Source organism: Condylura cristata, unplaced genomic scaffold, assembly GCF_000260355.1.
Source record: "Condylura cristata isolate star-nosed mole 26May11 unplaced genomic scaffold, ConCri1.0 scaffold00034, whole genome shotgun sequence".
NCBI lineage: Eukaryota > Metazoa > Chordata > Mammalia > Eulipotyphla > Talpidae > Condylura > Condylura cristata.
The window spans coordinates 12994666-13008866 of NW_004567135.1; the positions used below are offsets into that span (position 1 = coordinate 12994666).

Below are 14201 nucleotides of genomic sequence, written 5' to 3' on the forward strand. Positions count from 1 at the left end.
ACACGAAAAGAGAAAAGATGCAGTGACAGAGTCAGCTACAGAACGAGACAAACGGAGTGGTGGATGTGAAGCATCGACCAGGGCTGGGCAAGTCGCCAGGGGCTACCCCCCACCCGCTCCCCCTCTTCCAACAGCTGATTACAGCTGTTGCAGGCTTGGTTTGACATCCGGATGAAAAGCAAGGCTAACTGCAGCCCGGCAAGACGCCGCGGGATTCATCTCTCCATCCGGGGCCTGGGACAGAAACACGGCCAGCTCCAGATTACGCTTGCTAATGGGAGCGAGGGAGAGCGTGGCTGAACTAGCAAGGGCACCACAGGATGGGAAAACCCTGGGGTCCCCACCTCCTGCTTTCCCACAAAGGACCCCGGGGCAGAAGGGAGTCAATCTGCCCTGCTCTTCTCAAGACCTCCTGAGCAGGTGAGCAGGGCGCTGCACACACCCACTCCTCACCTTGGGGAAATCCAGCCCCAGGCCTGGCCCCAGCCCTCTCGCTATAGTCAAAGACATTTCTCTTGTTTCCTAGCTCCATCTATGAAAGAACAGCTGTTCACTGACCTCAGGATGAGAGCCACTGCTCACCCCTCTTTTTCCCATTCTGAAAAGAATCCATAAATAATCTAATTCTGGTCCCATCCCTGCTACTAACTCACCACAGCTTTTGGAAATGTCAATTTGCCCTCCCTGAGTGTCCAAAACATGTTTTGAATCTAACAGGCACATCCATCTGATCAAGGATCTAGGGGAAGATTAACCAGAGATATGTACAGAGAACTCCACTTGAAAATACCTCTGGGCTCCTAGGCAAAGGCTGCTTTCTGGAATAGCACTGCAAACCCGCCACACGAGAGAACAGTACAATTTACTTAGACATCTGTTTACGCTTCTCTTTCCGGAAGCTAACTTTAAAAAACTGTATCCTACAGGAGTAAGAGCTAAATTTTACACTGATGCACACATACATACAGGGCCCAGAAATAAGTAATATTGAGTATATCACTATCACACAAACAACACTCACCCTTTCTGTGTTCAATACGCTGGGGTTTTCCTATTCTGTCCTGCCTGGTCCTATCCTGTTCTATTCTATAAAATGCTAACAATGATTCATTACAGTGATTTCATGACTCACTGATGAATAATTTGAAAAACAGTAATTCTAGGGATCCATCAGTGGTTGGTTGTGTCTATTTAGATATAATTTCGTTTCGTAATTTTCCCCGTATATTCCCCGCTATCTCTGACTTCCTCTTGACCCTTCTCCTTCCCACTCCTCTTAACCTCAGATGTCTCATTTTGTTTATGATTATCCACTGGTTTTTGTGAAGTGTTTTTGCTTAAAAGCTCCAAATGATCCACTTTGTAAATGTCCAAATATTTTTTTGTCATGCTGAGTTGCTCTGTCACACATAGTTCCCTTGAACTCCTTCCAATGTGTTGTAAGTGGCAAAACATTGTCTTTCCTTATGGCTGGGTAATATTCCATTGTTTGGCTATACCACATCTTTTTGATCCTTTTTGCACATTTATGTTGCTTCCATGTCCTACCGAAATAGTGTTGCAATAAACACTGTGCAGCCTGTGTTCTCAAGTTCATGGTCTTATGTCGTTTGGTTAAATAGCCGGGAGGGGGTTGATTGGGTCATAGAGTAAACTGTACCAGTTTATATTTATTTCCACCAGTAGTGTAACCAGGTTCGTCTTTCTCAGCATCCTTTTAATGTGGACCATTCTCACACACATGAGGTGATGATAGCTTCACTATTGTTTTAACCTGCACTTCTCAATCAAAGCAATGGCCGACATTTTTCTCATGTCTCTACTGGCCTTCAGATACCCTCTTTGGTAAATTGCCTACCCAGATTTTCTGCCTCTTAACCGGATTGTTTTTCTATTGCTGAATTGTATATATCAACTATATCATAAAATGTCTTATAATATCGGAGGCCTATATAGTTATATAGACACTAATCCCATATTGGTAATGCACTGTATAAATATTTTCCCCCATCCGAGGCTGTCCTAAATCTATTTACATTTTCTGACCTTCCCTGGTGGCTAAATGAGCACAGCACTATGAAGCTATCTGCAGCCACTGCAGCACGAGTTTGATCCCCAGCTGGGGAGGTGACCCACATGGCACAGCAGACCTCTCCTGACCCTCCCACTGCTCCCCTCAGCAGTGTACCTCATCAATCTGCCTGTTCTGCTCTGCACTGTGTCTTTGGTGAAAACTCTCCCCTGCCCCCACCCTCACCCATTCCTGCACCTCTGGCCTATATACCTCAGTTCTTGTATGAATAAATAAATAAAATCTTAAAGAAAATCCATTTAGATTTTCATTCATTGTACAAAAGCTTTTTAAATAGAGGTAGTCTTGATTTTTTTGTTTTTGCTTTTATTTTTCCTTACCACTGAAGCTGAATCTCCAAAACACCTTTATCACCAATGTCACAAAACACATTTCCAATGTTTTCTTCTATATATTATATTACTGCAGGTCCCATGTCAAAATCTTTCATCCATTTGCAATTTATTTTTGTGCATGAGATTAGAGAATGATCCAACTTTCATTCTTTTGCATATAATATTCTAGTTTTCCTAGCATGTTAGACCCTTCTTTCCCCATTATCTGGTCAAGCCTGCTTTGTGATAAATTGAGTATTAATATGTATGTATATTTACTTGTAGATGTTTTTATTCATTCCATTGATCCATGTGTCTATTTTAATGCCAATACCACATTGGCTTTAGCACTGTTGCTTTACATTATTGTTTAAGGCCAGGTAATGTGATACCTCCATTTCTCTCTTTATTCTCAAGAATGCTCTTACTAGCCAAGATCTTTTATAGTTCCAGATACATTTCAGGATTTTTTTGTTCAATTTCTTTGAAGAATATTGTTGGTATTTTGATGGGTATTGTGTTAAATTTATACATCTTCTTAGGCAGGATAATCATTTTGATTGTACTGATTCTCCATAAACATTGGATGTCTTCCCATCCCCCAGATTTCATAGTTTTAAATATTTCATCCTAAAAAGTCAGGTTAATTGAGTTCTTATTGAATAACTAAGAAGACTAATTAAAGAGGAGATGTTAAAACTTTAAGGCTATATAGAAATGCCCACAAAGACAGAGCAACTGACGGGCTCCACTGTGCCTGTCATTGTGAGAACGACAGGGGTGGGTGCTGAGAAGAATCTCTCTTGTTCCTTTTTTGCCCATATGTAGTATGTATATAGAATTACTTTTATAATTAAAAAGTTCATGGCTTCAAGAAAAGGTGTCATTAATGACAATTTTCTTTTGATGTAAATACATTTTTATACTAAGAGTTGAGGCACTAAACTGTAGTGTCAACTGGGATGGACTCACACACCATCTGTAGAGCTGGGACAAAAGTCAGCACTCAAGTGAAGCTTTAAAATGACATTAATATTTTCTCTAGATGGTTTTAACATGGACAAGTCACATTGGTTGAGCTGAACTTCTACATTATCTAGATTATCAACATTAACCCAAAGCTATTTCACTATTATAAAACAAACACATGAAGATACATTAAAGACCCTACCAGTTCATTTTATGTTAATACGTTTGAAAAAAATCTAAGGAAGATTTGCATAGATGTAGCACCCTGGTTCTGCTCTAGGTCAGTGTCTGCAAGGGGGGGCCAGCATTGGGAAGAGGTGGGACAGAGCTGGAAAGGTTACCTCTGGAGAGATAATGCTTAGAAGTTTTATAAGACTAGATTAATACTTAATTTTTTAAGCAGAGAAGAATTCTTGGAGAATATTTATTTCAGATCCCATTTTTACAGATGGAGAAACTGAGGTACAGAAAAGGAAGAGAGACACCTGGCTCAGCTGCTCTTACCATCCTTACTCAGAGGCGATCAGAGATGCTGACATCCACCACACTTCACCCCCACACAACATCACTGTAGGCAAGAAAGATGCCTAAATAACAGGCTTGGGTGGTTCTTCAACAGTCAGGAACAGTTTTCTTTCTTAAAAGGAGGTTTTGGTTACACTGCAAATCGATTACTAAATGTCTTTCTCAACTCCAAATAGTGGTACTAAAAAAATATATATTAATAGTCCCAGTGGAGACTAATGTCATATTAACATGGAATGTAATTATAAACAGTATGTTCATACCATGTGAGCTACTTAAAACTGCCTCTAAATTGGCCTTCAGCTAGGGGACAGGGTACAGGCAATTAGGAATTAATGAGAACCATGTTAATCCAGGGCTTGGTTAAGATCAGGAAAGGCAACACCCAGAAAAGCTGATTCTCCCTTTGGTTTTAGGCGCACAGGAGAGGCAGCCACGGGCTGAAGGGAGCTCGTCTCTTCAGAGGCTTTCCCAGGACTTAGTGATGTGAAAGAACTTAGGCCCTGCAGGAAAAACTGGCAGGAGTCACCCAGGAATGTTGTTCCTTCATGCTCAGCAGCTCTAGACAGACCCACTGGGTTGCCTGGGTCCAGGTAGGTCCCCCCAGCTCTGGACTGCAGGCCCTGCCCACTGACCTCTCTTCCAGCTGAATCAGGAGCCAGAGGCTGCATGCACCCTTCGGGACGTGGTAGCCCCAACCCTGTCCAGCGGTCACTAGTCACGCCTGCAGACTGACGTCACGGGAGCAGAGAGCTGGCCGAGGCAAATGCTGCTTCAAAAATGCTGGGAATGCATCTCAAATGGCAGCGGAGACTTATCCTGACTTCTGTTGCTATTTTTAAGATACCTCTATCCCTGGCGAGGCCGTTGGAGTCCGAGACCTCGGTTTGATTTGACCACATTTATCTCCAGAGGTCACTGAAAGCTAAGAATAAGAAGGGTCATCTAGTTCCCAACACTATTTGCCAGAAAACTAGGGCAAACTTAATTTCCCACCAAGGAAGCAATTTTGAAAACTGGGATTCGGTACAGAGGGTTTCTCTCTCTCTCTCTTTCTTTTTCTTTCTCTCTCCTTCTCCCTTTCTTTCCTCCCTTCCTTGACTTCTATTTCTTAAAGACACAGCAAGCACCACTTGAGCCATGTATACTAAAGCCTGGCCTGGAAATACATTAGATCATGCCTTATTTTCTCAATCTCCAGAGACTTTGGCGACCAAGTCAGGGTCACCCAGCATGATGAATGGGGTCCATGAGGCAAAGCTTTCCATCAATGGTTTGTAGCCACCAGGGAAAAGCAGCCTCTCAAGTGCACCTTCCGGGTGCATAGGGAAATGTGTCACATATAAATGACAGGCAGGTTGCAGCTGCCCACACTTGACAGCAAGGCATCTCTTTATTTTAAATGTCGCTCTAACCTGCACACTGCAGCCAGAGATATCACCAGTGAAAAGCTGACCACATCCTTGTTCTCTTAACTCCCTCAGTAGGTCCCCATCACTCCAAGAGAAGCCCCATGCATCCAACATGGCCAACAGCTCTTCTTGGTTTTGCCTCTCATAGTTGACGCCCCCTAGACCACCAGGCGAGAGCACATCATCCCTCACTGCAGCTCTGGGCCGTATCTCAAGACTGGACCAGTCTATGGCACTGGACTGCAGCTCTGCACTGGCCACGGGCATGGGCAGCCCCTCTGCAGAGGGCAAGTTCTTCTTCGACTGTGGATTCTCCCCTTCTCCCACTCCACACACCAAGCAGACCGACCTGGTCATGAGCATGAGGAGTTTTAATAAGTTTCCCTCTCTGGCTGCTCTGTTCATTCTTCATGTTCCACCTCCCTTGAAGCTTCCCCTGAACACACAAAGCCTCATCACATACGTGGCCTCCTTCCTTGGGGCCCTTGGAGCTCATTTCTCTATCACAAGTTATTAAACCTTCAGCTGTGGTTGGTTCCTTATTGTATCACCAATGTCAGATCTATAGTAACATCTCAGAATAGTTGCATAAAGAACTTGTAACCCTCACTGGTACCAAGTAAGGAAAAAATAACAGATGTTCCAAAAACCCTATTGGCTTAATCCTGCAATGACCTATCTTCTATGGATACATCGCCTTGCCTTACATACAGCAAACACCTATAATTCTGCCGTGTAGTGGCAGAATTTTTCTTAAGGGCCACCCTTCAGCCTATGTGCATGGAAACAGGGAAGATTACTGGGTCTGGAAAGTTAGTGCCTCTGAAGGCAGACACAAGAAAGCAGCACCATGTACACTAATGATGCCTGGAATCATACCTGTCATTGTGTTTGAGTGGTGCCCATTCATCTTTACTTCCCACTAGGAAATTACCTCTTCTTCCAAGATCACTTGCTTCAGATAGAGCTGTCAACTGTAGCTTGAGACTATAGTCAACACTGGTGTAGAATTGGAAGACAGGGGAAAACTTACTTGTAGCAGGCCTGAGGGAACAGGGCCTGCCTAAAGTTAAGCCAACCCTCGACTTCCCATGCAGGGGACATGAATCCAGTTTAAGCCACTAATGCATATGGAAAGCACAGCCAATGCTTATATGTGTTGGAAGATCTGACAGTCAAGGTCAAAGTCAAAACCTTTGGTTCTCTGGACAGACATGTACTTCTAGACCAACTAAAGAGACACAAACTGTCACACTGGCCTTGTATATCAGACTGTGGGTCTGAGGTAAGCAACCACCTCACAACGGCCTGATGCCAGAGTTTCTCCAGCAGAGAAGGAAGAGACATGCCTGAGGCTTCCATCGCTGCAAACGCAATTGCTTCCTCGATGGAGCTTTTTTGTTAAGACACTGTTGGGTATGGCCCAGGAAAGTTCCACATTTTCCTAATAATGTGGAACTACTAGGTTATGGCTGCTATTACAGCAACTGTTCTGTTTTTCAAATATTTGAGGTGTGATCTTTGATCAAGTCCTTTATGGGGCCGATCATGTAGCCAGGGTACATAAAGGTTGAAGAATGTCTTCCTTTCTGTGCTCTGTCCTTGTCTTTTGGGTAAATAGTGGAGAATTCTCTGTTCCTTGGCTTTAATGAACGTTGTCCTGATTGTTCTCAATCATGTCTCTAACTTGGACCTCTCTGGTATTCCAGCCTGGTGAATATAGGAGTTAGGTGGAAGTAGTTCCTAGATTTCCTACCATCATTTTAAATGCAACGTGGCTGAAATTAAATTCATCACATGGACCATGGAGATTCTCCCAGCATCTCACCAACATGTCAACAGAATCACAGTTTTTAGTCTTCTGATTTCAGCCCAAACTTGGGAGATATCCTAAACTCTCATGTCTCTTGTCACCAATATATTAGATAAAAATAAGTCATTTTCTCTATTCATCTTGATTCTCTCTCCTCCCTGGATTGTGCCCATCACAGTCCATGTCTGAACCCTTCCTCAGGTCCCCCAATTCCAGTTAACCTTCCTTTGAGAACAGATCAATTTCCCTATCATTTTTTATCCTATCAGTTTTATCCTATTTCCCTGGCACTGAAAAATCAGTAGCTTTCTACTGTATGACATTAAAATTTTTTAAATTCCAGGTTTCCTCATTGTCTATTTCAGCCTACCTGCTCAAATTCAACAGTGTTGGCTTATACTACCCCAGGAGTTTCTACATATATAGTATTCCTTACATTATTCTCAACTATCATCTCCCAAGAACTCTCTTTTTTCTACATTGCTGAGCTCAAAAGTATTATATGACGGCCCTCCCTGGTGGTGCAGTGGGTTAAAGCACAACACTAAGAAGCTTAAGCCACTTCCGCATGAGTTTGATCCCCGCCTGCCCCGGAGGAGATCCACATGGCACAGCAGACCTCTCCTGACCCACCCGCTGCTCCCCTCAGCAGTGTACTTCGTCCATCTGCCTGTTCTGCTCCCCACTCTGTCTCTGGTGAAGCCTCTCACTGCCCCTGAGCCTCTGGCCTGTACCCCAGTTCTGTATGTACAAATAAATAAATCTCTAAAAAAAAAAAAAAGAAGTATTATATGACACCTCAAATTTGCTGAGCTCCAAAGTATTATATGACACTCCCATGACGTTGCCTGTGCTAACTCCTCATCTAGAATACTCTGGATGTGTATCATACAACACCTCAGGACACCTCTAGGGAGCCTGGCCCTGCTCATCTCTGACTCCCCACAACACTCATGGTCTGTGCTAAATATAACCACTAAATAATTGTCTGTGTCCTGTCCCATCTGCTTATCTTTCCAACCAGACCATTTAAAAACTCCTTGATGGGAAAGATGAGGCTATATACTCACTGATCCACAGTAGATAGCAAAAGGCATTCAATAGTATTTGTTCATTCATCAAAATGATGTCTAGTGATGCAGAGAGGTAGGAGACAGAGGGAAAGGAGAATGATATCAGTTTAGAGCACCCAGATAATTACACGCATCCACCACTTCTGGTCCTCTACTGCTCTCCTCCTTCAGGTTACTTTACCTGCAGAACTGAACCTCCTGGTCAAACTGTGAGCTTTCAGGCTGCGTTCCCTCCTTCAGCTGGCTGACGTTGAAAAAGGAGAGGGTGTGGTTGACAAAGCCATGCAGTGTCCCGTTGTTACTGTAGGAGTACTGGTATACCAGACGCGGGATGAAGTCAGAGGTGACGGCAATGACAAAGGCCTGAGGGTCAAAGCCACGGGCATTAGAGGAGGCTCCAGGTGACACGGAGTCCATCTGGCTGAGTGTCCCTTTGCTGTCCCCATCAGAGGCACTGCTCTGACTGACCCAGAAGCTCACGCAGCTCATTCCCTGTGTGTCCACGCACCACACGTGTAAGCAAGCCCACCATGCCATGGCTGCCAGGAGAGTAAAAGACAATAGTGGGTGCCAAGCCAGGGTGGGCCATTGTTGCTGGGAAGATTAGCTCACCTCACCTCCATGGTATCTGAATTGATGAGCTGGCTAAGCCACAACAGGATGCAAGATTTTTTGAGAAAATTACCACTAAGGATGAGAACACCACTTGAGGGCAATGGGCACAGACTCCAACGACCGTGTCCACCTTCTCCTAGTGACACCAGGAAGCCAGGAAGATTGAGGACACAGGCCCACAGCTCTAACCTGACTGACATCTCTTGACACGTTTTAGCACATCCTCTAATGGAGGCTGTTCTTTCGTCCATTTTACTTTGGAACAGGAACATCAATGGGAAGGATCGGGCCCCGCTGGATGGAGTCACTGTGCCCAGCCAGCATCTGGCCTATTTAAGCACTCTATAAATGTCCACGGAGCCGACCAAACGACAAATGAATGATTGCATGTTTGACTGTGGAGGTACTTTCTGCAAAGAAAATCTTAAATCTTTTTGGCAGCTGTTTATACTGTATTCTGCACCCATAACTCAAGCCCCTTTTAAAAGTATGGCTTGGGTATTGTTTTCTAAATGTATACGTGAGTGTAGATGGCCATAACCATATTTGACAATGAGATACATACCCACCATAATCAAAGCTATAATTTTCTGAGTACTTGCTACAGGTTCTTTCATCAGCCCACCTAATTTCTAGGGTGATCCTACGAGGTGAATATTGCTCTTACTCCCACCCACTTTTATAGGTAAGTCTGAGAGAGCCTAGGGAAATAGAACTTCCTGTCATTCCACTGGTTTGGTGGAAACTGCTCAGCACTTGGGGCCTCTTTCCAGTAGACACAACTCCGAAGTAGCGCCTGATCTCTTTTCCAAACTGCACTTTAGTTCTCAGCTGCGAGATGTGTACCTCCTAATCAAACATGCGGAAGTGCAATGGGCCCATCCTCTCTGCTCCTCCTCCCAGCTCTCCAGCCTGCACATGTTCTAGGTAGGGGACCAGTCTCCACAAGGAAAGTGGGCTTTCTGGGTAGGCCCCAGCCGGTTGGCTTTTCTAGGTATATGGACGAGGAGGCCCCGCCTGGCCACCCTCCACATGGAACGTACAAGCCAGAGCTGCTGCTGGCGCGGGCCCGGCAGGATTTCCTCTGACATGTGGACATGTCTGGCAAGACACTTAAGGAGGTCGCAAGAGGTGGGACTCCTCTTCTTCCATGTCCTATCTTAACCTACACAGTGGCAGAGTCCAAGACCTAATGAAGACTTCTCATTGACAACTTAGAGGAACCGTAATTAGGAATTACAGCCTGGCAAGGCGCCAAGTATTGTTTAGCATGGGAGTCAAGCGCACAAGGAAAGAGATGGGTAGATACGTGGAATTCTTTCCTCATTATTCTTGGCTCTGAGAAAAGATCTGATTTTGATTCTTAAGGCCCAGGTATGCATCCTGGTGGATAATTACCTTTCTTTCTCTTGGTGAAATTAGCAATAAAGAGGCCCACCTCTGGTGACAGGATACTGAGCGGGGAGGCACGCGTGTGCGATTTACCAGGGGGTTGTCTCAAATAATGGTCCAGATGGAAAAGGCTGGGAGGTACAAGGGCCAGTTTCTCTCTGTGGTGGCTGCAGCTCCTCTAGAGAGAACCTCCCATAGTGTCGGACATGAGGAACAGAAGCACTTACATTGATGATAACAGAGAACTTGCCGATTCCGGAGAGAATGTCAAACCAAATCCCTGTAAGACAAGAAAGAGGGGTGTCTGACTCAGGGTGACGACTGGCAGGCAAGTTACCTGGGGGCTCCCAGGAACGGGCTTGTCTGGAAAGGCTTAGGAGCCCCTCTTGTCTAAAGCCAGAGGGAGACAACTGGGGATGGAAAATGAGGCTCCCCAGACCTCCCAGCCCCTGAGCAGATGCAGATGGGTAGCTCAAAGGGGTGAAGAGGCGAGGGCCTCCTGCCCAGCCCTCTTACTTAACTCCTGACATCATGAGGGTGGCGGGGGCTGGGATAGACAGAGGGGCAGCGGGTGCAGAGCGTGGGGGGTACTCAGCAGGGGCCATACCGATGTCTTTGGTCCTCACGGCATCCGGCCGTCTCAGCTCAGTCACAAACTTCTTTGCATCTAGCCGCACCTCGATGACATTATTGAGAAGGGCGAAGACAGGGGCCAGAGGAAAAGAGGCCACGAACAGGGTGACAAAGCCGAACTGGATGACTAGGAGAGAGAAGAGCAGCCGTGAGAGCCCCCCGCAGGGAGAGGCAGGGTGAGCGCGCTCCCACTGCTGGTCTTGTCCCCGGCCAGTCACTAATCCTGGTTGTGGGGCACAAAGGTGGACTATGTTCTCAGCACAGAGCCAGGGTAGGGTTGTATGTGCAGGCCACAGTTTGACGCCGTCCTGGTAGAGTGAAAGCAGCTACAGCAAAGTGATGACAAGCAGGCTTGGCCGTGTTCCCACAAAACTTTATTTACAAAAGCAGTAACGAGAGTAAGTGGGATTTGGCCCACCGGCCACAGTTTGCCACCCTTGGCAATTTAAAACTTAAAGAAATATTTCCCAAATATGGCCGCTCCTTTGCAGGGCTTACTGAGAGCTCACTAGATGTGCAGTACCCTGGATGGACGGAAGGAGGCAGAGGTCTGGTCCTGTCTCCCAGGAGCTAGTGTAGCAGGGAGGATGTGCAAGGGTTTGATGCGCATGGAAGGAAAAAATAATGCACTGGAGACTCTGGGCACTGAAGGGGAGGAGCTCAAACCTCTTTGGGGTGGGGCATAAGGGAAGTCTCCACATGAACACCTCAGTTTCCTGCCAGGAAGACTGGACTGAAGAGAGTAATCCAGGCTATGGCAGCAGCGTGGGCAAAGGCAAGGAGCCCACTGAAAGGCTGCAAGGAGACAGGTCCTCAACTCCCCCTGGACAACCACAGCCACAGTCTGACTGTCCTCGGCACCAGCGACCCCAAGCCTCCAGTCTACTCATCCCAGGGCCCAGCCGTCTGATCCCCTAACTTAGCTACCCATACAACTTTCTGTCGGCCCCCATCGCCCCCCACTCACCCCCGCTTACTGGATATAACTCAGGTTCCTCATCTCGGGAGACAGGGACTCTACACCTTCTCCTGATCTCCCACTCAGCCCCATCTTCTGTATCTCCCCTACACCATCACACTTCTGTCTCCAGCACTGGGAACTTCCCATCCTGCTGATCTTGCCCTGAATGCATAAAGGCCTTCCCCATCATTTGTACACATGCATTCATTTTCTGAGATGAACGTTCACTGCACCCCCAGGATGCCATCTGGGCAAGCCCTCCCCACCCCTCCCCACCCTCCCCCCTCCAGCCTTCCCCCAGTCTCTGGACGCACCGCCGCTAGTCACCACTGTGTGGCGCTGTGATTCACCTGCTCAGGTGCTTTCACTGCCCACCAGGCAGACAGGGCCCTACCCACTCCAGAGTCTCTGTATACACTTGATGCCACACAGTCCTGGCTCTGGAAAGTCACAGTGGAATAGGCCTTCCCCATAGACGACGGGCAAGTTATTTAACGTCTCTGTGTCTCAGTTACCCCGATTGTAAATCAAGAATGATAATACCCACCAAACAAGCATCATTAGGTAAATGATTGTATACATCAGTTACTTCAAACAATGTCACTCAGTGGTTGCTCAAAAATGTCACCCATGAGGTATACATTTACTTTTATGGGAATGAATATCAACAGTAAGGGTGACAGTAATGTGGATGGTGTATTTCTACACTGAATGGACACAAAGTGAAGGTGTGAGCCGGGGACAAGAGGGTGAAGCCCAGCCTGGCATGTTTCTCACTAGCCCATGTCCCTGGGCAATGCTCTTTGTTTCAGTGGCATTAGCATCCTCATCAGTAAGCTGAAGAAATTGGCTTAAACTCCCTCAGGTCTTTTTTGCTAAGATGCTGTGATTCCTAGTCTCTTGAACAAGCTTCAAGATTCTACGACTTTCAAATACAAACATGAAAAACCAGGAGCCAAATGGAAAAAAAAATTTGAAAGAATAAAAAAATTAAAGCACAAATTTTTACTAAAGAATAAGTCTATTGAAAGCTGGGGGGAGGGGGGAAACAGATCCTGAGTACCTGAATGGACCTTTACCCAGCACAACCACTTCTGATTTGGGGGTCAGCCTGGGCCCGCAGCAGTGGGTTCCTGCTCTTGCTGATACACCTCTGATACCCAGTGGGTGCTTGGCAGGACTCGGAGACCGGCAGGTGCCAGTGGTGGCAGATACCTCCCAATTGTCAAGCCTGTGGCCTTGGGATGACAGCCTGGCTAGCTGGCTGTCCTGAGGGGTCTCCAGTGAGGAATGGGGAAGAGAAATGTTCTAGAACAAGCTCTGGGAGCCAAGTCAAAATGCAGAATCTATCACATCTTTTAAAAGAGGCTGCTAAAGAATTCACTTTGACTCAGGGGTAGGGTGAGGGCAGAGGGCTGTCGGGGATGGAACTAACAAAGGAAGCAAAACAGGTGTCAGGCTGGTTTAAACCTGTAAAATGCATGCCTGTACTTAAGTCCCTCTATAAGCATTCTCTATGCAGGGGTGCATGGCTACTGAGTTGGGCTTCTTGATTCAAAGGAGTTTAGTTCTGCAAGCCAAATGCTCTTCTCGGAGGGACTCCCTCCCACAGGACTCTGCTAAACCTCCCAAGCCTCTTGAGGAAACTGACCTCCAGGGAAGGGGCAGGTGGCTTCTGAGGGACTTGGAGGTAGGCTGTTCCCACAGCACACTGGTGCAAACGGCACTTGGAACTCCAATGTCTTTCCAGAACTCGAGGGAAAACCCTGCTCTCCACTTGTTTTGCTTTCTTTCGTATAAGCTCCAGACACAGACAAACTGAGCTGAGGTTGCCTGGGCTTGTGTTTCACCTTCACCGCCTCTCCAGTCAGGCTCTTTTGCTCTTTTTTGTCCATACCATTTGGCTCCCAGACATGACTCCCTAACAGTGACCACAAGTGACCCCATGATACCATGTCGCCTCTGCTCGTTTGCCCCATAAGTCTATGTGCTCAGCTGGAGAGAACCTCAAGACCATGTTCAGCCAAGGCCAGGGGTGCTGGGCTTGCAGCGGCAGGACACTTGTCCCTCATCTGACATTTCTCTAGTGTAGTACCCTGGGCCAAGACAAGCCAGTCTCCACAGAGGCACCATCGCTGCAGGTGTGAACTGGGTGTCTGGCACATTTCTAGCAAACAACCCAAAGAGGCCGAAACCAATAGGAATGCTTTATTTTATTTGGGGAAGGGGGAGTACAGCCCTTACCCTTTAGCATCCAAATACCAAATCCAAGAATCACTCCTTCTAGTCAAAGATCAAAATGCCATACTTGAGGGGTGTCCTTCTGGGTTCACTTCACAGGACACAGTGATACCCGCCTTCACCACGCCAAGGTTGGCTTCTAAAAACAGCAGCCTCCACAG

General features: G+C 46.5%; 1 protein-coding gene across 1 annotated transcript in view; it reads right to left on the reverse strand.

Moving 5' to 3' along the window:
• Positions 1-14201, reverse strand: part of ANO2 (anoctamin 2, calcium activated chloride channel) — a 254687-nt gene that overhangs the window by 3696 nt on the left and 236790 nt on the right. The window contains exons 23-25 of the mRNA XM_012732230.1: positions 10813-10965; positions 10433-10485; positions 8380-8561 (exon numbers count right to left, since the gene is read on the reverse strand). Coding sequence (XP_012587684.1) covers positions 8380-8561; positions 10433-10485; positions 10813-10965 — 388 coding nt within the window. The remainder of the gene's footprint in view (positions 1-8379; positions 8562-10432; positions 10486-10812; positions 10966-14201) is intronic.